Below are 21812 nucleotides of genomic sequence, written 5' to 3'. Positions count from 1 at the left end.
ATGCACATGTGAGTAAAGGGTGACTTGGTGATGGGATACTAGTCCTTGTGAAGTCATTTCACAACAAACAGAACATTTTAGAAGGCAGGCAATCTGTACTTGGTTTTGTTTTCATTTGTTCTCTAATATCAGGTTTCAGCTTACATCCAACAACATCAGACAGAAAACATGTCCTTTGGCCCACCATGTTCATGCTGATCACAATGCCATTCTATTACCAATTTTGGATGTCTGCCTCCTTGCAAACAAAGGCCCAGACTGACTTGCTGTGTCTGACATCAGGCCTTTCCATTTCTGGAGGAGACCAGTTGGATAACCCAAGATGCTTGTTGGGACACCTCAGAAGTTTCAGCTCATTGACTCCATAGGAAAAACCTATGTAGCTTGGACTTAAGAGGGGCAGTTCTCCCGCCCGCCCATTCCCTTGAAAATGTGTCATAGTCTCACTGAGTCATACAGTATAGAAACAAGCCCATCAACCCACCATCTCTCTGCTAATCAGCAAACACCAAACTGCACTCATCCTGTTTACCTGCACTTGGTCTATAGCCTACTATGCCCTGACATTTTAAGTGCTCATCCAGATGTTTCTTAAATATTATCAGAGCAGCTGTCTCCACCATCCTCTCAAGCAGCATGTTCCATTACTCTACCACTCTCTTGGGAGAAACGTTCTTTCCTCAGATCTCCTCTGAACCAATTACTCCTCACCTTCAAAATTATATCCTGTGTTCTTAGGTATGCCTATCATGGGGAATTGTTTTGTATTTTTTTACAATTCTACTCTATTCGTGCCTATTATAATTTTGAATACCTCAATCATATATCCCCCTCAGCCTCCTCTGCTCGAAGGAAAACAAGTCCCAGCCTATCCAGTCTCTCTTCATAACTGAAACTTTTGCCATTCTAGTCAACATCCTGCTGAAACTCATCTACACCTTTTCCTGTGCAATCACACCCTTCTGATAATGTGAGGCAAGTAGAACTGCACACAGTATTCCAATGATGACCTAACTAATGTTTTATAAAGTTGTTGCAAGAATTCCTTGCTCCTAAATTCTATTCCCCAGCAAATGAAGGCAAGCATTCTGTTTCCATTCTTCACCTTCCTGTATTTCTGTGCTGCCACCTTCAGGGATCTATGGGCTTATACACCAAGGTCCCTTTGTCCTTTGTTCCTCAGTACTCTAGGGACCTATCATTCATTGTGTAAATCATTCCCTTCTTAGGCCTCCCAAAACACCTCATCTCACACTTATAAGGATTAAGTTTCACTAGTCAATGCTTTGTCCAGTTTACTAGCTGGTTAATAGCAGATTGCAATCTGAGACCATTCTCCTCATTATCAACAACATCACCAATTTTAATTGCATCTTCAAACTTGCCATCTTCAAATTATACCAGCTTTATTTGCACCCAAGTCATTAATATACATGATAATTAACAAGGGTCCAGCACTGATCTCAGTGTTAGACCACTGGTCATAGGCTTCAAATCACAGAACAACCTACCACTATCACCCTATTTATAAGCCAATTTAGGGTCCAGTTTGCCAACTTGCCTTGGATCCCATCAGCTTGCACTTTTTGGACCAGACCAGACTTACATGTGCAACGTTGCTAAGGCCCTACTGAAATCTATGTAAACAACATCAATTGCATGACCTATATCAATATATTTTGTCACCTTTTCAAAAAAACTCAAATACATTAGTCAGACAGGATCTCTCTCCAACAAATCGGTGCTGACTATCCCTGATCAATCCACATCTTCCCAAGTGTTAATCAATTCTGTCCCTGAAAATTTTTTCCAATGACTTCCCTACCGCTGACATCAAACTAACAGTTCTATAATTACTTGTTGATCCCTGCTGCCCTTTCAGAACAAAGGAGCTGCATTAGCTATCCTCCAGTCATCTGGCATTTCGCCTGTGGCCAGCGAAGAGTCATAGAATCACAGAGTCAGGCAGCATGGAAACAGAACCTTCATAAGATCACAAGACCAAAAGACATAGGAGTGGAAGTAAGGCCATTTGGCCCATTGAGTCCACTCCACCATTTAAATCATGGCTGATGGGCATTTCAACTCCACTTCCCTGCACTCTCCCCATAGCCCTTAATTCCTTGCGAGATCAAGAATTTATCAATCTCTGCCTTGAAGATATTTAACATCCCGGCATCCACTGCGCTCTGTGGCAATGAATTCCACGGGCCCACCACTCTCTGGCTGAAGAAATGTCTCCTCATTTCCATTCTAAATTGACCCCCTCAAATTCTGAGGCTGTGCCCTGGGTCCTAGTCTCCCTGCCTAACGGAAACAACTTCCCAGCGTCCACTCTTTCTAAGCCAAGCATTATCTTGTAAGTTTCTATTAGATCTCCCGTCAACCTTCTAAGCTCTAATGAATACAATCCCAGGAACCTCAGCCGTCCATCATATGTTAGGCCTAGCATTCCAGGGATCATCCATGTGAATCTCTGCTGGACATGCTCCGGTGCCAGTATGTCCTTCCTGAGGTGTGGGTCCCAAAATTGGACACAGTATTCTAAATGGGGCCTAACTAGATACTTATAAAGCCTCAGAAGCACATCGCTGCTTTTATATTCCAACCCTCTTGAGATAAATGACAACGTTACGTTCGCTTTCTTAATCATGGGCTCAACCTGCAAGTTAACCTTTAGAGAATCCTGGACTAGGACTGTCAGATCCCTTTGTACTTCGGCTTTATGAATTTTCATACCGTTTAGAAAATAGTCCATGCCTGTATTCTTTTTTCCAAAGTGCAAGACCTCACATTTGCACACGTTGAATTTCATCAGCCATTTCCTGGACCACTCTCCTCAACTGTCTAAATCTTTCTGCAGCCTCCCCACCTCCTCAGTATTACCTGCCTGTCCATCTAACTTCGTATCATCAGCAAACTTTGCCAGAATGCCCCCAGTCCCTTCACCGAGATCATTAATGTATAAAGTGAACAGCTGCGGCCCCAACACTGAACCCTGCGGGACATCACTTGTTAACTGTTGCCATTCTGAGAAAGAGCCTTTTATCCCAACTCTTTGCCTTCTGTCAGACAGCCAATCCTCAATCCATGTCAGTAGCTCACCTTGAACACCATGGGCCCTCACCTTACTTCAGTCCAACTTGACCAGACATTCAAGTCTGACCTAGTTACATTTTTCAGCATTTGGCCGTATCCCACCAAAACTTTACTATCCACATACCTATCCAGGTGCCTTTTAAATATTAAATTTCATCTGCCTCCGCTACATCCTCTGGCAGCTTGTTCTATACATGGCTCACCTTTTACATGAAAAAGTTACCCCTCTGGTCCTCTTTAAATCTTTCTTCACTTAGTTTAAACCTATGCCCTCTAGTTTTGAACAACCTCACATGAGAAAAAAGACGTTGGCTATTCACCCTATCTGGGCCCCTCATCATTTTCTAAACCTCCAAAAGGACACCTCTCATCTTCCAACGCTCTAGGGAGAAAAGCCCCAGCCTTTTCATCCTCTCCCTATAACGCAAAGCCTCCAGTCCGGGCAACTCCATTGTATCTTTTCAACACTATTGTAAATTTTCCTCTTAAGTTTAACAACATCCTTCCTATAGAAGGGTAACCAGAATTGTACACAATATCCTGTAAGTGGCTTTACCAATGATCTGCATAGCTACATCATAACATCCCAATTCCTTATGCTCAATGTTCTGATCAATGAAGGCAAGCGTGCCAAATACCTTATTCACCAGCTTATCAAGCTGTGACTCCATTTTTAGGGAACTATGAACCTGTACTCTGAGGTCTTTTTGTTCACAACTCTTCCAGGGCCTTACCAATAATTGTGTAAATCCTGCCCTGGTTTGTCTAACCAAAATGGAACACCTTCTATTTATCTAAATTAAACTCTATCTGCAACTTGGCCAATCTGATCAAAGTTCTGTTGTACTCTGAAATATTCTTCTTCACTGTGCACTACACTACCTTATTTTGGTTAATCTGCAAACCTACTAAGCATGCCTCCTATATTCATATCCAAATCATTTATATAATACATTTATATATAATTGGTCTACAGATTCCAGTCTTCTGCCTTCCTCCCTTTAGTGATTCCAGAAATATCACCACAATTGCCTCCACAACCTCCTTAGCTGTATCCTTCAGAACTGTAGGGTGTAGCCCATCTGGTCTGGGTGATGTACCCACCTTTAGAGCTTTCAGTTTCACCAGCACCTTCTCCTTAGTGATGGCCAATGAACTCACCTCTGGTCCCTCACTCTCTTGAAGTTGTGGTGTGATGGTGTATTCCACTGTACACAGTTGCAAGGTATCCATTCAGTTCCTCTGCCATTTCTTTACTCTTCATTACAACTTCTCTAGCCACACTTTCCAACAGTCCAAAATAATAAGAAAGTTAGATATAAGAAAGCTAGCAGACATGATCTATTTGGATTTTCAGAAGTCCTTTGACAAGGTGCCACACAAGAGGCTGCAATGTAAGGTAGGAGCTCCAAGTGTTAGGGTAAGGCACAGGCATGGATAGTGGATTGGCTGACTTATAAAAGGCAGACAGTGTGTGCAAAAGGGCTCTTTTCCGGGATGCTAGCCAATGCCTTAGTGGAGTACCTTGGGGTCAGTTATGGGACCACTATTCACGTTACCCATTAATAATCTGAACGTAGGAACTGACGACATTGTTGCTATCACAGGTTTGGACAATGGGCAAAGAAGTGGCAGGTGGAATGCAACGTACAAAAGTGTGCAGTTATGCACTTTGATTGGAAGACGAGAAGCATAGTTTAATTTCTAAATGTGAAAAGACTACAGAAATCTGATGTACAAAGGAAACTTGGAAATCCTAGTACAGGATTCTCTTGAAGTTTAACATGCAGGCTCATCTGGCATTTAGGAAGGAAAGTGCAATGTTAGCATTCACTTCAAGAGTGCAAGAAAACAAGAGCAGAGATGTATTCTTGTAGCTATATAAGGCTCTGATCAGATTGCATTTGGAAAATTGTGAGTACTTTTGGGCTCCGTATCTAAGGATGGATCTGCTATTGTCCAACAGGAGCTCCAGGTCTCTGCCATGTCCAGGGCAAATGTCAACAACCATACAGTGCAGCTCTGGATTGACAGCACCTGTTTGGGTGTATCATGATTTTTCTAAAGATGCTGTGGGTGCAAGGGATTCTGGTGAATTCTGTAATAACCATACAAAATTCCACAAAACAACTTGGGCTTCACAAAGATAATGAAAGATCAAGCTGTCTCTTTTCCACTCCTACTTACTTTAAGTGCCTGAGACGCAGTGCATTTAGAGAGGTAGGGCTGGAGGAAGGAAGGGAATATTGACTGCCAGGCAACCCAAGAGAAACAGACATGTAGTGCAGAGTCCCCTACAGACCCACTCACAAATTGGTTCTTCATTTTGGAAGTTGATAAAAGTATTGGTTTCTCTGTAGACAGAGGCAAGGGCCTGGCACCCTGAGCAGCCTAACTGTACAAAAGGGGAGGAAGAAGAAAGGAGGAGTGATAGTGATAGAGGAAGCATTGCTAAGGCCATCAATGTAACTCCAGGATGGTATGCTGTCTTCATGGTGTCTGGTTCAAGTTGTCACAAGGACATCTGCTGAGAGGAGGGGTGTGGTGTTGGACAAATAGGTGCAGGGTTCCTTGAATGATGTTTGACCAGACAAGATCCCCTGAAATATATATCAAAAATATAGCTTTGATTAACATTTCTTTTAATTAGGTGCTATTTTCCAGATGTGTTTCAACTGGCTCGCTATAAAGCTTTAAGCAAAACATGCTTTGTTCTTACAACACAGTTAAAATACAAACTGAAAAAGAAGATGTCATTACTTTGACTATTAAAACACTTAGTAAAATAATATATTATTTAACAACTAATCAACAGCAGCATCCCATAAACATGCCTTTGGCAAAGGTAAATTTATCAGAGCAGGTTTTGTCTGTATGATATCTTCCCTCCAGCAGAATGGTATACTTAAAAGAACAAAGCTGCAGAGACAGAGTTTAAGCTTTTTGCTGCGGGAGAGAGAGAGATCTGTATCCATTAGCTTCAACATCCAAGTCTAAACCCCAATTAAAAGCAAAACTAAAATCCAAGGCCTGTACAAGCCTTGCCCCATCCAGTCATACTTCATTTGTCTAATTTAGAAAAATTCTGGGAGCTCAAAGCTGTTTCCCCACTGCTTCCAAAGCAGATGTTCCAGCGCCTGGCAAAACATCTCAACAAGAAAAACAGCAAAGAACAAATCTCTGTTAAAGACACAAAACTGTCACAACTTAACATAATGAGAAATAAATGTGCCTATGACAGGTGTAAGCAGAAAAAAATACAATAATGAGGCGAAAAAGTTTGCTTTTTGTGGTATGATTTAGTCCCATAACCACAGGCTGAGGCTTCAGAACTTACAGAAACAACTTGGATAAATTTACATGGATTTTGTGAGAATTAAGCAAAATAATTTTGATAGATCGATAAGGGCACAAAAGGCTGAGTATACACAAGGCTTGCAGGAAAACTAATCATTTTCAAAGAATTTAAAACATTCTTATCTCCTGTAATCAGAACTTATGTAGAAGACCAAGGGTAGCAATGTCAAGACATGCAGTTGTAATGGCAAGAGACAAAGAAAACTGCAGATGCTGGAATCCAAAGTAGACAAGCGGAGGCTGGAAGAACACAGCAAGCCAAGCAGCATCTGGAGGAAAGGGGCAGTCAACGTTTCGGGTGTTACTCTTCTTCAGGACTGAAGGGTAACACCCAAAACATTAACTGCTCCTTTCCTGCAGATGTTTGCTGAGTTATTCCAGCCTCCTGTTTGTCTACCAGCTATAATAACAGAAGATTATGAAATGACACTTCAATGTTTTTTTCTGTTATTGACCAAACATTTGAGAAAAATGAGAAGTAAGTCACATAGCCAGGGTAAAGAATGGACAGGAAGGAAAGCCCAAATAATTCCTCCTCCAGCAAAGAAAGAATGATAAAACTGGAGGTAAAATTCAGAACCTAAAATATTCCTATTACAATAAGTTGGACGATGTGCATTCAGCATGGGGAGGTGATCGCCTAGTGGTATTATTGCTGGACTATTAATCCAGAGACCCAGATAATATTCTGGGGACCCAGGTTCGAATCCTGCCATCACAGATGGTGGAATTTGAATTTGATAAAATATCCGGAATTAAGAATCAAATGATGACCATGAACCCATTGTCAATTGTTGGAAAAACCCATCTGGTTCACTAATGTCCTTTAAAGAAGGAAACTGCTATCTTTACCTGGTCTGGCCTACATGTGATTGACTCTGAACTGCCCTCTGGGTAATTAGGCACGGGCAATAAATGCTGCCTTGCCACTGATGCCCAAGGAAGAAGGACATGGCTGATGTTGAAGTCAGGGATGAGTATGTGAATACTCTATAGAATGTCAATATATTAAAGGTGGAAGTTTTTGGTATCTTCAGTTGCATTAAAGAAGACAAGTCCCCAGGGCCAGATGGGACCTGTCCCAGGTTAATGCGATAGGCAAGGGAAGAAATAGCTGGGGCATTAGCAGATATCTTCACATCGTCCTTGACCACAGGCGAGGTTCCAGAGGACTGGAGAGTAGCCAATATTATTCCCTTATTTAAGAAAGGAAGCAGGGATAATTCAAGAAAATATAGGCTGGTGAGTCTGACATACATGATGGTGAAGTTCTTAGAGAAGATAGTGAGGGTCAGGACATATGCACATTGGGAAGAAACTGGACTAATTATCAATAGGCAGTATGACTTTGTACAGAGAAGATCATGTCTCACCAACCCGATCAAATTTTTTGAAGAGGTGATAAAGATAATTGATGAGAGAAGAGCTGTGGATGCAGTTTATATGGATGTTAGTAAGGCGTTTGATAAAGTCCCATATGGCAGATTGGTACAAAAATAAAAATCACATGGGATTCGGGGTGGGCTGGATAGATGGATACAAAAATGGCTTGGTCATAGAAGACAGGATAGCAGTAGAAGCTTATTTTTCAGAATAGAGACTGCTAACTACTGGTGTTCCACAGGGATCAGTCTCAGGTCCTTGTTGTTGGTAGTGCATATAAATGATCTGGAGGAAAATATAGTTGGTCTGATCAGCAAATTTGCGGGGTGACACAAAAATTGGTGGATTTGCTGATATTGCTGACGATTGTGAAAGGATACAACAAGATATGGATAAATTGGCGACTTGGGCTCAGAATGACAGAAGGAGTTTATTCCAGACAAATGCAAGGTGATGCATTTTGGAGAATCAAACTTGAATTATATTGGCAGAACCCTTAGGAACATTAACATACAGACAGACCTGGGTGTCCACAGTTCCCTAAAAGTGGCCACACAGGTAGCCAAAGTGATTAAGAAGGCATATGGCATGATTGCCTTCATCATCTGGAACATGGAGTACAAAAGTTGGCAAACCATGTTGCAGCAGTTATATAAAACCCTTGTTAGGCCGCATTTGGAGTATTGTGTGCAGCTTTGATCACCACATTACCGGACAGATATGAAAGCTTTGGAAAGAATGAAAAGAAGTTTCACCAGGATGTTGCTTGGTCTCAAGGGTATTGACTATGAGGAAAGGTTAAAAAGGCTAGGATTGTTTTCACGAGAAAGACAGCGGCTGAGAGGAAACTGACAGAGGTCTACAAAATTATGAGAGGTATGAGTAGGGTGGATGGTCAGAACTTTTTCCCCCCCAGGGTTGAAGTTTCAATTACAAGTGGGCAGAGGTTCAAGATGAGAGAGCAAAAGTCTAAGGAAGATGTGCAAAGAAATCTTTTCACGCAGAGAGTGGTTGCAGTCTGGAATGCGCTGCCAGAGGAGGCAGTGGAAGCAGGCACATTGGTGACATTTAAGAAGCATCTGAATAGTTACAAATGTGGGGAGGGAATAGAGGGATATGGACCAAATGAGGGCAGAAGGCTTTTTTTGGTTGTTTTTGTACTTGTGTTCTGGGTGCCATATTGTAAGAAAGATGTGAATAGATTGCAAACAGTGCAGAAGTAACTTACAAGAATTGTTCCAGGAATGAGAAAACTTCAGTTATGAGAATAGATTGAAGTAGTTGCAGAGAATAAGCCTGAGCGGAGTTTTGGTAGACGTTTCCAAAATCATAGAACATAGAACATAGAACATAGAACAGTACAGCACAGAACAGGCCCTTCAGCCCACAATGTTGTGCCGACCATTGATCCTCATGTATGCACCCTCAAATTTCTGTGACCATATACATGTCCAGCAGTCTCTTAAATGACCCCAATTACCTTGCTTCCACAACTGCTGCTGGCAACGCATTCCATGCTCTCACAACTCTCTGCGTAAAGAACCTGCCTCTGACATCCCCTCGATACTTTCCACCAACCAGCTTAAAACTATGACCCCTCGTGCTAGCCATTTCTGCCCTGGGAAATAGTCTCTGGCTATCAACTCTATCTATGCCTCTCATTATCTTGTATACCTCAATTAGGTCCCCTCTCCTCCTCCTTTTCTCCAATGAAAAGAGACCGAGCTCAGTCAACCTCTCTTCATAAGATAAGCCCTCCAGTCCAGTCAGCATCCTGGTAAACCTCCTCTGAACCCTCTCCAAAGCATCCACATCTTTCCTATAATAGGGCGCCCAGAACTGGACGCAGTATTCCAAGTGCGGTCTAACCAAAGTTTTATAGAGCTGCAACAAGATCTCACGACTCTTAAACTCAATCCCCCTGTTAATGAAAGCCAAAACACCATATGCTTTCTTAACAACCCTGTCCACTTGGGTGGCCATTTTAAGGGATCTATGTATCTGCACACCAAGATCCCTCTGTTCCTCCACGCTGCCAAGAATCCTATCCTTAATCCTGTACTCAGCTTTCAAATTCGACCTTCCAAAATGCATCACCTCGCATTTATCCAGGTTGAACTCCATCTGCCACCTCTCAGCCCATCTCTGCATCCTGTCAATGTCCCGCTGCAGCCTACAACAGCCCTCTACACTGTCAACGACACCTCCAACCTTTGTGTCGTCTGCAAACTTGCTGACCCATCCTTCAATTCCCTCATCCAAGTCATTAATAAAAATTACAAACAGTAGAGGCCCAAGGACAGAGCCCTGTGGAACTCCACTCACCACTGACTTCCAGGCATAATATTTTCCTTCTACTACCACTCGCTGTCTTCTGTTGGCCAGCCAATTCTGTATCCAAGCAGCTAAGTTCCCCTGTATCCCATTCCTCCTGACCTTCTGAATGAGCCTACCATGGGGAACCTTATCAAATGCCTTACTGAAGTCCATATACACCACATCCACAGCTCGACCCTCATCAACCTTTCTAGTCACATCCTCAAAAAACTCGATCAGGTTTGTAAGGCATGACCTACCCCTCACAAAGCCGTGTTGACTGTATTTGATCAAGCCATGCTCTTCCAGATGGTCATAAATCTTAAATCTTGGGTAGGTTGGATAGAGTATATAGGGAAAAGCTGTTCCCACTTGTAAAAGGAATAAGAATGAGAGAGCATGGATTTAAAATGATATTCAAATGGAGCAAGAGTGATATGATTTATAAAAAAACTTTTAACGTCCAAGGGCATGGGGTAAATGCAGGAGGTTGGCAAGAGGTAATGATGCCACTTTGAGGAGCCAGTGCAGGCGTGATAGTTTGAATGGTTTCCTTCATTACCACACAATGATTCTGTCTTCGATGCCATGTTTGGAGTTGGGACTTCCAGACTTGAGCCTCTGCTGCCATTAATTGATTGATTTATTCTTTGATTTATTGTCACGTGTACTGAAGGACATTGAAAAGCATTGTTTACAAGCAGTACAGGCAGATAACCGTAAGCAAAGGTGTATAGATCAAAACAATTTAGAGAGAAGTACAGGCTACCTTGGAAAGGGCAAGCGCTTGACGAGATATACGTTAACAAAGTCAATCATTATTTGATGCTAGAGAGGCCATTCATCAGCCTAATAATGGTCAGTAAGAAGCTGTTCCTGAACCTGCTCATGCGTGTGTTCGGGCTTCTGTATCTTTTGCTTGACGGAAGAGGCTGTAGGAGATCATTACTGGTATGTGATGGGTCATTGATGATGTTAGCGCTTTTCTGTAGCAGCGAGCCATGCAAATGGGGTCCATGGATAGAAGGTTGGCTTTCGTGATGGTATAGCCTGTGCACAAATCCTTCTGTGCTTTCTTACGGTCCTGGGCAGAGCAGTTGCCATACCAGGTTATTATGCACCTGGACAGTATGCTTTCAATGGTGCATCTGAAGAGGTTGATGAGGGCCCGTATGGCCATGCCAAATGTCCTGAGCCACCAGAGGAAGAAGTGGCATTGTTGTGCCTTCTTGATTGTTGCATCTATGTGGGCAGTCCAGGACAGATCGTCAGTTATCGTCACTCAGAGGAACTTGGCACTCTCCACCTTCTTAATCTCAGTGCCATTGATGTAGATGGGGGGCATGTTCTCCTCCTTTCTTTCTGAAGTCAATGATCAGCTCTTTAGTTTTTCTGGTGGTAAGGGGGAGATTGTTTTCATTGCACCATGTCATCAAGCCCTCCAGCTCCACTCTGTATTTTGACTCATCATTGTTAGATATCCTTCCTACTATGGTGGTCTCATCAATGAACCTGTAAATTAAGTTCATCTGGAAATTGGCAACACAGCCATGGGTGTACAAGGAATATTAGAAGGGGGCTGTGGATGCATCCCTGGGTGTGGAGTGGGGGGAGGGGTGGTGGTGGGGCTCCAGTGTTGAGTGATATCGTGGAGCAGATGCAGTTACCTATCATCACCGATTACTGCCTATAGGTCAGAAAGACGAGGATCAATTTGCAGTGGGCGGAGCCAAGACCAAAGTCACACAGTTTTGAGATCAGTCTGGAGGGGATAATGGTATTGAATGCAGAACTGTAGTCAATGAGCAGGAGTCTGACATCCAGATGTTCCTGGGATGAGCGCAGGGTGAAGGATATGGCATTTGTTGTGGACCTTCTACATTGATAGTCAAATTGTAAAGCATGAAGGCAGACTGGGAGACGAGTTGATGAGGGCCATGACCAGTCTTTCGAAGCACTTCATGATTATTGAGATCAGAGTGACTGTCTGGTAGTCATTACGGCACCTTGCATGTGCTTTCTTAGGTACAGGGATGATGGTGCTCTTCTTGAAGCAGGTGGGGACTTCAGTTGGTGGAGAAAGAGGTTGAAGGTGTCCATGAATACCTCCGCCAGTTGTTCTGCACAGGATCTGAGTGTTCGGCCTGGGACACCATCTGGGCCTATCCCTTTCCTTGGGTTGACTCCCAGGAAGATTGATCTGATGTCTGCAGCAGTGACAGAGGGAACATGTGTGCCTGGGACTGTTGGGGCAGGCATGACCATGTTGCTGGCATCCTGCTCAAATTGAACATAGAAAACTTTGAGCACATCAGCGAGGGATGTGTCTTTGTGTGCTATCTTGCTGTGTTTCATTTGTATCCTGTAATGTTGTTTTGACCTTGCCATAGGCAGCAGGAGGTTGCTTGGTGTGTTTGGTTCTCTAGCTTGGTCCATTACTGCCTCTTGGCATCCCTGATGGCTATACAGAGATCATATCTAGATTTTTTGTATTGGCCTGGGTCATTCAACTTGAATGCCACATGTCTGGTCTTCAGAAGGGAGTGGATTTCTTGGTTCATTCAAGATTTATGATTGGGCAACACTCAGATTGACTTCTTTGGCAGACAGTCTACTATGCATTTGGTAACAAAGTCCATGACAGTGGTGGCGTATTCATCCAGATTTGCTACTGAGTACTTGAACACGGCCCAGACCACTGATTCCAAGCAGTCCTGGAGATGTTAAAAGGATGGAAAAGATTCTTCCTTCTTTGACAAATAAAGTTCCAAATCTAAGTCCCAAACACTTACAAAACATTTTTGTAATGAACAAATACAAGGAATGCTGGAGAAACCAAACAGATCTGTCAGTTTCTGTGAAGACAGAAATAGGATTAACATTTCAAGTCTGATATGAAGCTTTTTCAGAGCAGTATTATCTGCGCTGGTTTTAGGCTTCCAGCAAAGCCACGATTTTAAAGGAACACAAAGTATAATTATAGAGTGTTTCTTTTGACTTTCATGGCGGATGCAAGGACAAACTTTGAGAAAATGGACTGTATATATCTTGAGCATATTAATATAAGAGTTCAGCAGTATTGGAAATTTTGGTTGGTTAAAAAGTGAACAAGATCCCAGGTGCAGATGAGCTGTATCCCATGCTGTTATGAGATATGAGGGAGGTAATAACAGCACCCTGACCCAAATTTTTAAAGCATCTTTGACCACAAGACAGATGGCAGATAACTGGAAGCGTAAAGATAGACCAGGGAGTAATAGACCAGTGAGTTTTACATCAGTAGCAGGGAGTCAATTAGCAAAAACAGTAAAGGAGAAAATTACTTCCCACATACAAAAACAAGATCAATCCTAGAAAGCATAGGAGGCAATGCCTAACAAATCTCATTGAATTTTTTTTTGAGGAAGTGAGTACTGTGTCAATGAGAGTAAAGCAATTTATGTAATTTAGGTGGATTTTAAGAAGGCCTTTGACAAAGTTCCACACGGGAAGCTGATGAAGACGATAAAAGCCCCTGAGATCAAAGATACCTTGGCAGGTTAAATATGGCATTGGCTTCTTGGTGGAAAACAGAGAGTAGCGGTAGAAGGCTGCTTGTGGTGATTGGAGACTGTCATGTAGTGTCATTGTTTGTGATATTCGTAGATCAGAATGTGAGAACAATGATTAGTAAATTTGGGGTTGACAGTGAGGAGCAAAGTGTTAGGCTATAGGAAAATGTAAATGGATTGGTCAAGTGGTCAGAACAGTGGAACTTGAAATTTAATCCTGATAAATGTGAGGTAATCAACTTTTGAAGACATAAGAAGTCAAAAGAGTATTCAATGAATGGCAGAACACTAGAAAGTCCAGAGGAGCAGAAGGATCTTGGGGTGCTTTACACAGATCCCTGAAGAATAAATAGGTTGGATAAGAAGGCATGCAGGATGTTTGCCTTTATCAGTGAAGACCGTGATGTCATGAAATAACTGAAAGCACTGAACGCTGAAAAGGCTATGGGCCTCAACACCATCATAGAAGATAATAGGTTCTGAAATAAATAGGGAGAGAGAGGGAGGCGGATCGAAGATGGATAGAGGAGAAGATAGAGGAGACATACAAGTCAAAGTAGCGGGGATGGAGCCAGTAAAGATGAGTCTAGGTGGGGAGGAGATAGGTCAGTCCAGGGAGGACAGACAGGACAAGGGGGTGGGATGAGGTTAGTGGTACCCTGCAGCCCAATGGTACTAATGTGGATTTCACAAGCTTCAAAATCTCCCCTCCCCCTACCGCATCCCAAAACCAGCACAGCTTGTCCCCACTTCCCTACCTGCCCTTCCTCTCACCTATCCCCTCCTCCCACTTCAAGCCGCACCCCTATTTCCTACCTACTAACCTCATCCTACCCCGTGACCAGTCCATCCTCCCTGGACTGACCTATCTCCTCCCTACCTCCCCACCTACACTCACCTTTACTGGCTCCATCCCCACCTCTTTAACTTGTCAGTCTCCACCACCTATCTTCTCCTCTATCCATCTTCGATCCACCTCCCACTCTCTCCCTACTTATTTCAGAACCCGCTTCCCCAACCCCATTTCTGATGAAGGGTCTAGGCCTGAAATGTCAGCTTTCCTGCTCATATGGTGCTGCTTGGCCTGCTGTGTTCATCCAGCTCTACACTTTGTTATCTCAGCATCACAGAAGACTTGGGGTCGGAAATTGCCACTCTGTTAGCTAACCTTTTGCAGTCCAACCACAGTACTGACTTCAACCCACAATGTAAAAATTATCCTGGTATGTTTTGTCCACAAAAGGCAGGACAAATCCAGTTCAGGCAACTATTACCCTAATAATCTATTCTCAGTCATTAAAAAAAGTGATAGAAGAAGTCTTCAGCAGCTTTATCAAGTGGCACTGCATTATCGACAACCTGTTCATTTATAAAAACCGAAAGAACTGCAGATGCTATAAATCAGGAACAAAAACAAAGTTTCGGGTCTGATTACCCTTCCTCAGAACTGAGAAAGACTCACCGGACCCGAAACGTTAACTCTGTTGTTTCCATCACAGATGCTGCCAGACCTGCTGAGTTTTTTCAGAAACTTTACCTGTTCATTTATGTTGTTTGAATTTTGCCAGTATCACTTGGCACCTGATTCCTTTACCTATTCTGGGATAAAAGGGCTGAACTCAAAGGGTGAGGTAAGAGTAACTGCACTTGACATAATGGCATAATTTGTTTGAGTGTGGCATAAATCTTAGAGTTCAAATTGGAGCAAATGGAATCAGAGATGGGGGGGCGGTGGGGAAGTGGTTGGAATCATATCTAATAGATAGGAAGAAAGTCAGAGGTCACTTGCAGAATCACTACAGGACTTCCATAGTGTCGTGTTCTCGGTTCAACTGTCTTCAATTGCTTCATCAATGACATTGCCTCCACCATCAGATCGAAACAGAGATGTCTGCTGATAATGTGTTCATTTCCGCTCACAATCTCAGAGAGTTTAAGTAATTTATTCCTGCATCCCTGAACAACATCCATGCTTTAGCTTATGTAACATTTGTACCCAACAAGTGTCAGGCCTGACCACCTCAAATAAAAGAGAATCTAACCAACTCACTTGATATTCAACACGATTACAATTATTGAATCCACCTCAATCGACATTCTAAGGGGATTACCACTGACCAGAAACTGAAATGGACCAGCCATATAAATACTATGGCTACAACAGCAGTTCAGAGATGGGGGATTCTGCAGCAAGTAATTCAATTCCTGATTCCCCAAATCCTGTCCAACATCTACAAGGCACAAATTAGGAGTGTGATGGATGACTGTCACTTGTCTCAATGAGCTCAGCTCCAACAATTCTGAAGAAACTCAACACTATACAGGACAACTTTATTTGTACCTAGTCCACTGTCTTGACAAATCACTCTTCCATCACCAATGCACAGTGGCATGAGCAAAATGCGCAGCAGCAACTCCTTCAACAGCATTGTCAAATCCTGCGGCCTCCAGTGGTTTAAAACTAAAAGAACTGCAGATGTTGTAAATTAGATGCAAGAACAGAAATTGTTGGAAAAGCTCAGCAGGTCTGGCAGTATCTGCGAAGAGAAATCAGAGTTAATGTTTTAGTTCGAGGGATGCTTCCTCCGAACCTGTAGTGACTTGTCGTGCTTTTGGATTTCATGTCCCAAAGTAGCACTTCTTGAGTCCCTTGAACTTTCTGCAAGAACCCTTTGTTTATGGCACAATTTATTCCATCTGCATTCAGTTAGATCTTCAGCTCCCTCGACTAAATCACATGATTCTGATATCATCAGTATATCATAAACATCACAGGAACGTGGAAATAAAATCAACTTCAAGATCCCTGCAAGCAACTGTTGAACACTATCATTTATTTTATCTTGGCTCTCCTCACTCTGCCTATAAAAATCTCTGAATTAAAATTATATCTCCATATTTCAGTTGCCTGTGTATATCCTTCTGAAGTATATTCCCAACCTCCTCACTATTCCCTATACTTTCCAGTTTTGTGTCATGCACACACTTAGAAATTATATCCTTTGAACACTGTTCAGGTCACTAATATATATCAAAATGAGCAACGGTTGTAACAATGATCACTTCACTGCACATTTCTATCCAGGCTGAAAAGCAAGCATTAATTTCAAATCTTGAAAGGCCTCATTCTGGACCACAAATGTATTTTTTTGCCACGGTTGCTGTTTGACCTGCAGAGAATTTCCTGCATTTTCTGTCATTTTTTTTCAAATTTTCAGAATTTGCAATATTTTGCTTTTTGATTCATCTCAAACCTCCACGTTGTGTTCCATAGTTAATTTTGTAATATGCAATTTTGTATTTTGCTAACAAAGGTTACATCTCTTCTATCCGGTTACATCTACATCTCAAGGTCAACTCAACTTCTTTTGAAAATTTATTAGCCACATTATTCCTAATAATGCTCTTCACTTCATTAAAAAAACTGGATTAAGTTAATCAAAATCATGATCTGCATTGGCTGAATGGTCTCCTCTGTGTAATTTGACTTGACAAATCTGTGCTGCTTTTGATTTATTAAGCATATTTTATTAAATTGCAATAAATGTTATTCCAGATCAAATGTGGCTTCCATCACTTCTTTTTAAAACAGGTCCCATGAAGCAAGCCTACAGGAGGAGAGCAACCCCGCTGGACTAAAAGGTACAATTTATCACATGTGGGCTGATTCACATGGCTGAAATTTTCCATTTTGGAGAGTAAGCCTGGGGACAGGTATGTCAGGTGCCTAAATTGCTGTTCTCATTGTTGGGGAAACTTGCACATTATTTAGTTGGCTAAGACTTGACTGGTAAACTTCAATGAGCTTCTTGGCAAATCGCAAACCTTACCAACAGTGTCTTGGCTCACCGGAAACTGCTGCCCAGTCAGTGAGTGAGAGGTTCTGTGGCTTAAGCATTCTTGATCCATGCCTACTCTTCAAGGGATCAAATGGCAAGAAGTTAAGCCTTTTCATTCTTACTTTTACAAGGTGAGAGTCATATGAAGATGAGCTATATAGTATAAAGTCATAGCTAATCATTCACTCCTTTTAAGAACAAAGCACTGTGAATACTGAAGATCTAAAAGAAAACAGAAGCTGCAGGAGAAACCCAGCAGGTCTAGCAGCCACTGTGGAGACAAAATAGAGTTAAAATTTTGGATCCAGTGATCTTTCTTCAGAACTCCCTCCTTCTCTCTGGGCAACAGGCAGACTATTTGTGATCTTGGTAATGTGCTTCTAGTTCATCACAAGGATTGTCATCATTATATCTGCACCACAGTAACTACCTCCCTCCAATGGGGCTTGTAAGGGACGATTGCATAATACAGCTCAGAGAATTTTTTTAATGGTAGCAATAATTTATCAGAGATGAGTTTCTGACCACAACCTGAACCACCTCCTGAACTGTATACTTCTATCTCCATAACATCATCCTATTCTGTTCCTGCATCCAAATGTCAACTGAAGAACCCCTTTTTTTACCTCCAAACTTGACTTCAATCCTAAATGCAAGTTTATTAAAACACTAAATAAAAGCTGAAAGAACTGTGGGTGCTGTAAATCATAAACAAAAACCAAGTTGCTGGAAAATTTCAACAGTTCTGGCAGCGTCTGTGAAGAAAAAACAGAGTTAACATTTTGGGTCCAGTGGCCCTTCCTCAGAACAATGTTAATTAAAACACTGCTGTCCTTGGTGTAGCTCGCACCATGTCTAGTTCACGCAGCAGCACTATGCTCAATAATGCAAATTGGTTCCCTTTCTGGAAGCCTCATTCTATGCAAGCAGCGCCCTCTGTGTGAAAAACTTACCACTCAGGTCTTTTCCCTCTCACTTTAGGTTAATGCCCTCTAATTTTGGACTCCAATACCTTTTTTTAACGTCAGTTGCACAGGTTCTTTGCTGTAGAAGTCCCTTCCCAAACTCTCTACTTTTCTATCTCTCCACCTTTCCATCGCTCCACTTTTCTATCTCCCCAACTCTCCTCCTCACCATCTCTCTTCTCTCCCTTATGATGCTGTTTAAGACTCTTTGAACTTTTGGTTACCTATCCTGGTGTCTCTTTTATATTGCTTGTGTAAAACATAGATGAATAACATTGTTTGAAAAGCACTCACAAAATATTAACTTGAAAAAATGAAGAATGTTACTGTCTAAACAAAAAAATGTGGATGCTGGAAATCAGAAATAAAAACAGAAATTGCTTGAAAAACTCAGCAGGCCTAGAGCATATGTAGAGAGGAAACAGAATTAATGTTTCCCGTCCAGTTACCCTTGAAAGTTAAGAATGATCTGAAGAAGGGTCATTGGACGCAAAATATTAATTCTGCTATCACTCCACAGATGTTTCAGAGCAGTTGAGTTTTTCCGGCAATTTATGTTTTTGATTTTGAAAGCTGTTATTGTGCTTTTGAAGGCTGTTATTGAATTTTTTTAGGAAGTCAGTCTCTGGTTTTCCTACAGGGCTGAGTGCCAAGAACAGTTTTGAGGATGACCTGAGTCTGGGAGCTGAGGGTAAGTGGTATTTTCTTATTCCTGAAGATATTACTGTATCAAAAGATCAGGGCTCACAAAATTTTAGTAGTTATTGATAAATATACTAACCTCAGCACCTTTAAACCTATTCAATTCTATGCTCACAAACGCCAGAACTTCTGACCTCCATCATTCCTTGAAAACATTGAAAAGTTGTTATCTCTGGAAAGTTGCTGCTTTGTTACTTCTGCTCCTTTACTTGAAATTTCCTAATTTACTACATTCAATCACCTCCTTAAACATATTTTTTGTGAAGCTTCAGACTGTTCCTACAACTTCTGTTACAATTGCTCAGCAAACATTTCACAAAACTGCCATTTATCACACCTAAGCAATTATTTATTTTCCCATATCCATGCCTTTTTACATATTGCAACAATCCCATATCCCAGTTTCATAAATATTCCTTTAATATAAAGATGTTTCAATTGGGAAGGTCCTGCTTTTCATAACATTGGGTTTTGTTCAAATCAACAATTCTTAGCATTTCCAAAGAATGCAGATACACATTCAAACATGGCGAATGGATATTGTTATTTTGACCTTTACGTATTATTTCCAGTTCTATAAGTTTTCCACAGCAGTTTGAAGTCAAGACAATTAATTGAACTGGACACATGCCTGCCCAGTTGTGCCTCTGAGTCTGCTGGCTTCTGCTATCTCTTGATTAGTATACTGAAAAAAATCACTCATTATGATTATGTCAGATTTTCAAAGTTTGCTTAGGTCCAGTTCCATTGGAGATTCAGGTGGCAAAGTCTGTCCGAAATTTGAAAAAAAATGTAAATTACAAAAGGCCTTTATGCAGGACCTTCCTAATAGTTTCAAATACTGGCTTATTTTAAGTTAAGATTGACTGTGGGATTCAGCCCCAAGTGACTAATGTTCTGATTCCTCAGAATCACTTCTCTTGTATCAATGAATATTAGCATCATGTCCCATTTTAAATAAAATTAGTACCAAACTCAAACATGGTATCTACTGAAAAACAGCCAAAAGAACTCCGAATGCTCGAAATCAGAAACAAAAGCAGAAATTGCTGGAAAAGCTCAGCAGGCCAGAGAACATCTGTCAAGAGAAATCAAAGTTAATATTTTGGGTCCAGTGACCCTTCCTCAGAACTGCAAGTAGCTAGGAAAGGTTGATTTTTATGCAGTGTGTGGGGGGCGTTGGGTGGGGGTTGGGGGGGGGGGGGGTAGGTGTGCAAGAATGGTAAGCAGGAAATGATAGGTAGAGATAGAGCCTAAAGACAGTGAAAAACAATGGGACAGACAAAGAGTGGATAATGGTCAGCTTGGGAGAATGAATAGCTGCTAATGGAGACTATTAAAGGGTATCAATGGGTTGAGTGTAATAGCAGACCATGTGGTAACAAAGCCTGTTGTGTGGGGCTTGAAGTAATGAAATGGAGAAGATGCCTCAAGCGCTGAAACTGTTGAGGATGATATTAGAAAAAAATCTAGTCTATTTTGCTCACTGCTTACAATGTGATTTCCTTGACATTGGGGAAATAAAGTGTAGACTGGGTGACCACTTTGCAGAACACCTACATTCTGTCCACAAAAAAAGATTCTGAGCTCTCTGATGAAGGGTCTAGGCCCGAAACGTCAGCTTTTGTGCTCCTGAGATACTGCTTGGCCTGCTGTGTTCATCCAGCTCCACACTTTGTTATTCTGAGCTTTCATGTTGCCTGCCACTTCAGCACAAGTCCTGTCCCTGGCCAACGTCTCTGGGTCAGGCTTACTATTGTGCGGCAACACAGCTCAACACAAGTTGGAAGAACAATATCTCATTTTCCGCTTGGGAACTCTACAGCCTTCTGGGTTCAATATCAAGTTCAATAATTTTAGGTTTTGAGGCACCTTCTCCCATGTCCTACCACAACCTCCAAATACCAGGCCTTGTTATCAAAATGTAGGAGCATAATACTGCAGATGCTGCAATATACCCTGGAAACAACAAATGCCAGAGATCACATTGGGTCAGACAACATCCATAGAGAGAGAGCAAGGTAAATGTTTCCAGTCTAGATGACTCTTACAGAGCTGAGGTGAAGTGTGAAGGTGACAGCATTCATGTTATGGTTTGGGGAGGATGGAGTATAGGGATAGTAGGTATAGGGTTCTGGTGGAGAAAAAGATGTTGATAGTTCAGATTAGGTGATCAGTATGTGAGAATGGCAGAACAATGGTGTGTCTCCTGCCAGATCCAAAAGAACAGACAGTCCCACTGGGATAGTGGGAAGGGAGAGAGGACAGGATAACAGAATGTAACAAGCTGAAATAAAGGGAAGAAATGGGAGTTGTTTCACAATCTGAATGTGTTGACTCAATATTAAATCCAGAAGGCTGTAAAGTACCTAATCTGAAGATGAGATGCTGTTCCTTCAGTTTGAGTTGTGATTCACTGGAACACTGCAGCATGCTGAGGACAGACATGTGGGCAAGATGCTGTGTTAAAATGACCAGCTATGGGAAGGTCGGGGTTCTGCTTGCACACAGACTAGAGGTGTTCTGCAGAGTGGTTATCCAGTCTACATTTGGTTTCTCTAATGTAGAGTAGGCCACATTGTTTCAGCAAATACAATAGA

The 21812-nt window shown here is 41.9% G+C and overlaps 1 protein-coding gene across 5 annotated transcripts in view; it reads left to right on the top strand.

The window, feature by feature from the left end:
• tespa1 (thymocyte expressed, positive selection associated 1) overlaps positions 1–21812 on the top strand; it is a 197482-nt gene that overhangs the window by 143994 nt on the left and 31676 nt on the right. For 4 of the 5 annotated variants that reach the window (XM_059638922.1, XM_059638923.1, XM_048561932.2 and 1 more), the window contains exons 4-5: positions 17299–17348; positions 19151–19201. In XM_059638922.1, the coding sequence (XP_059494905.1) occupies positions 17299–17348; positions 19151–19201 (101 nt within the window). Of the gene's footprint in view, positions 1–17298; positions 17349–18986; positions 19202–21812 lie in introns of those variants that run through there. The other variant, XM_048561937.2, reaches the window with a different exon arrangement.

This window comes from Stegostoma tigrinum, chromosome 32, assembly GCF_030684315.1.
Source record: "Stegostoma tigrinum isolate sSteTig4 chromosome 32, sSteTig4.hap1, whole genome shotgun sequence".
NCBI lineage: Eukaryota > Metazoa > Chordata > Chondrichthyes > Orectolobiformes > Stegostomatidae > Stegostoma > Stegostoma tigrinum.
Note: the sequence above shows the minus strand (reverse complement) of the source record. Positions and strands in the feature narration are given on the sequence as shown.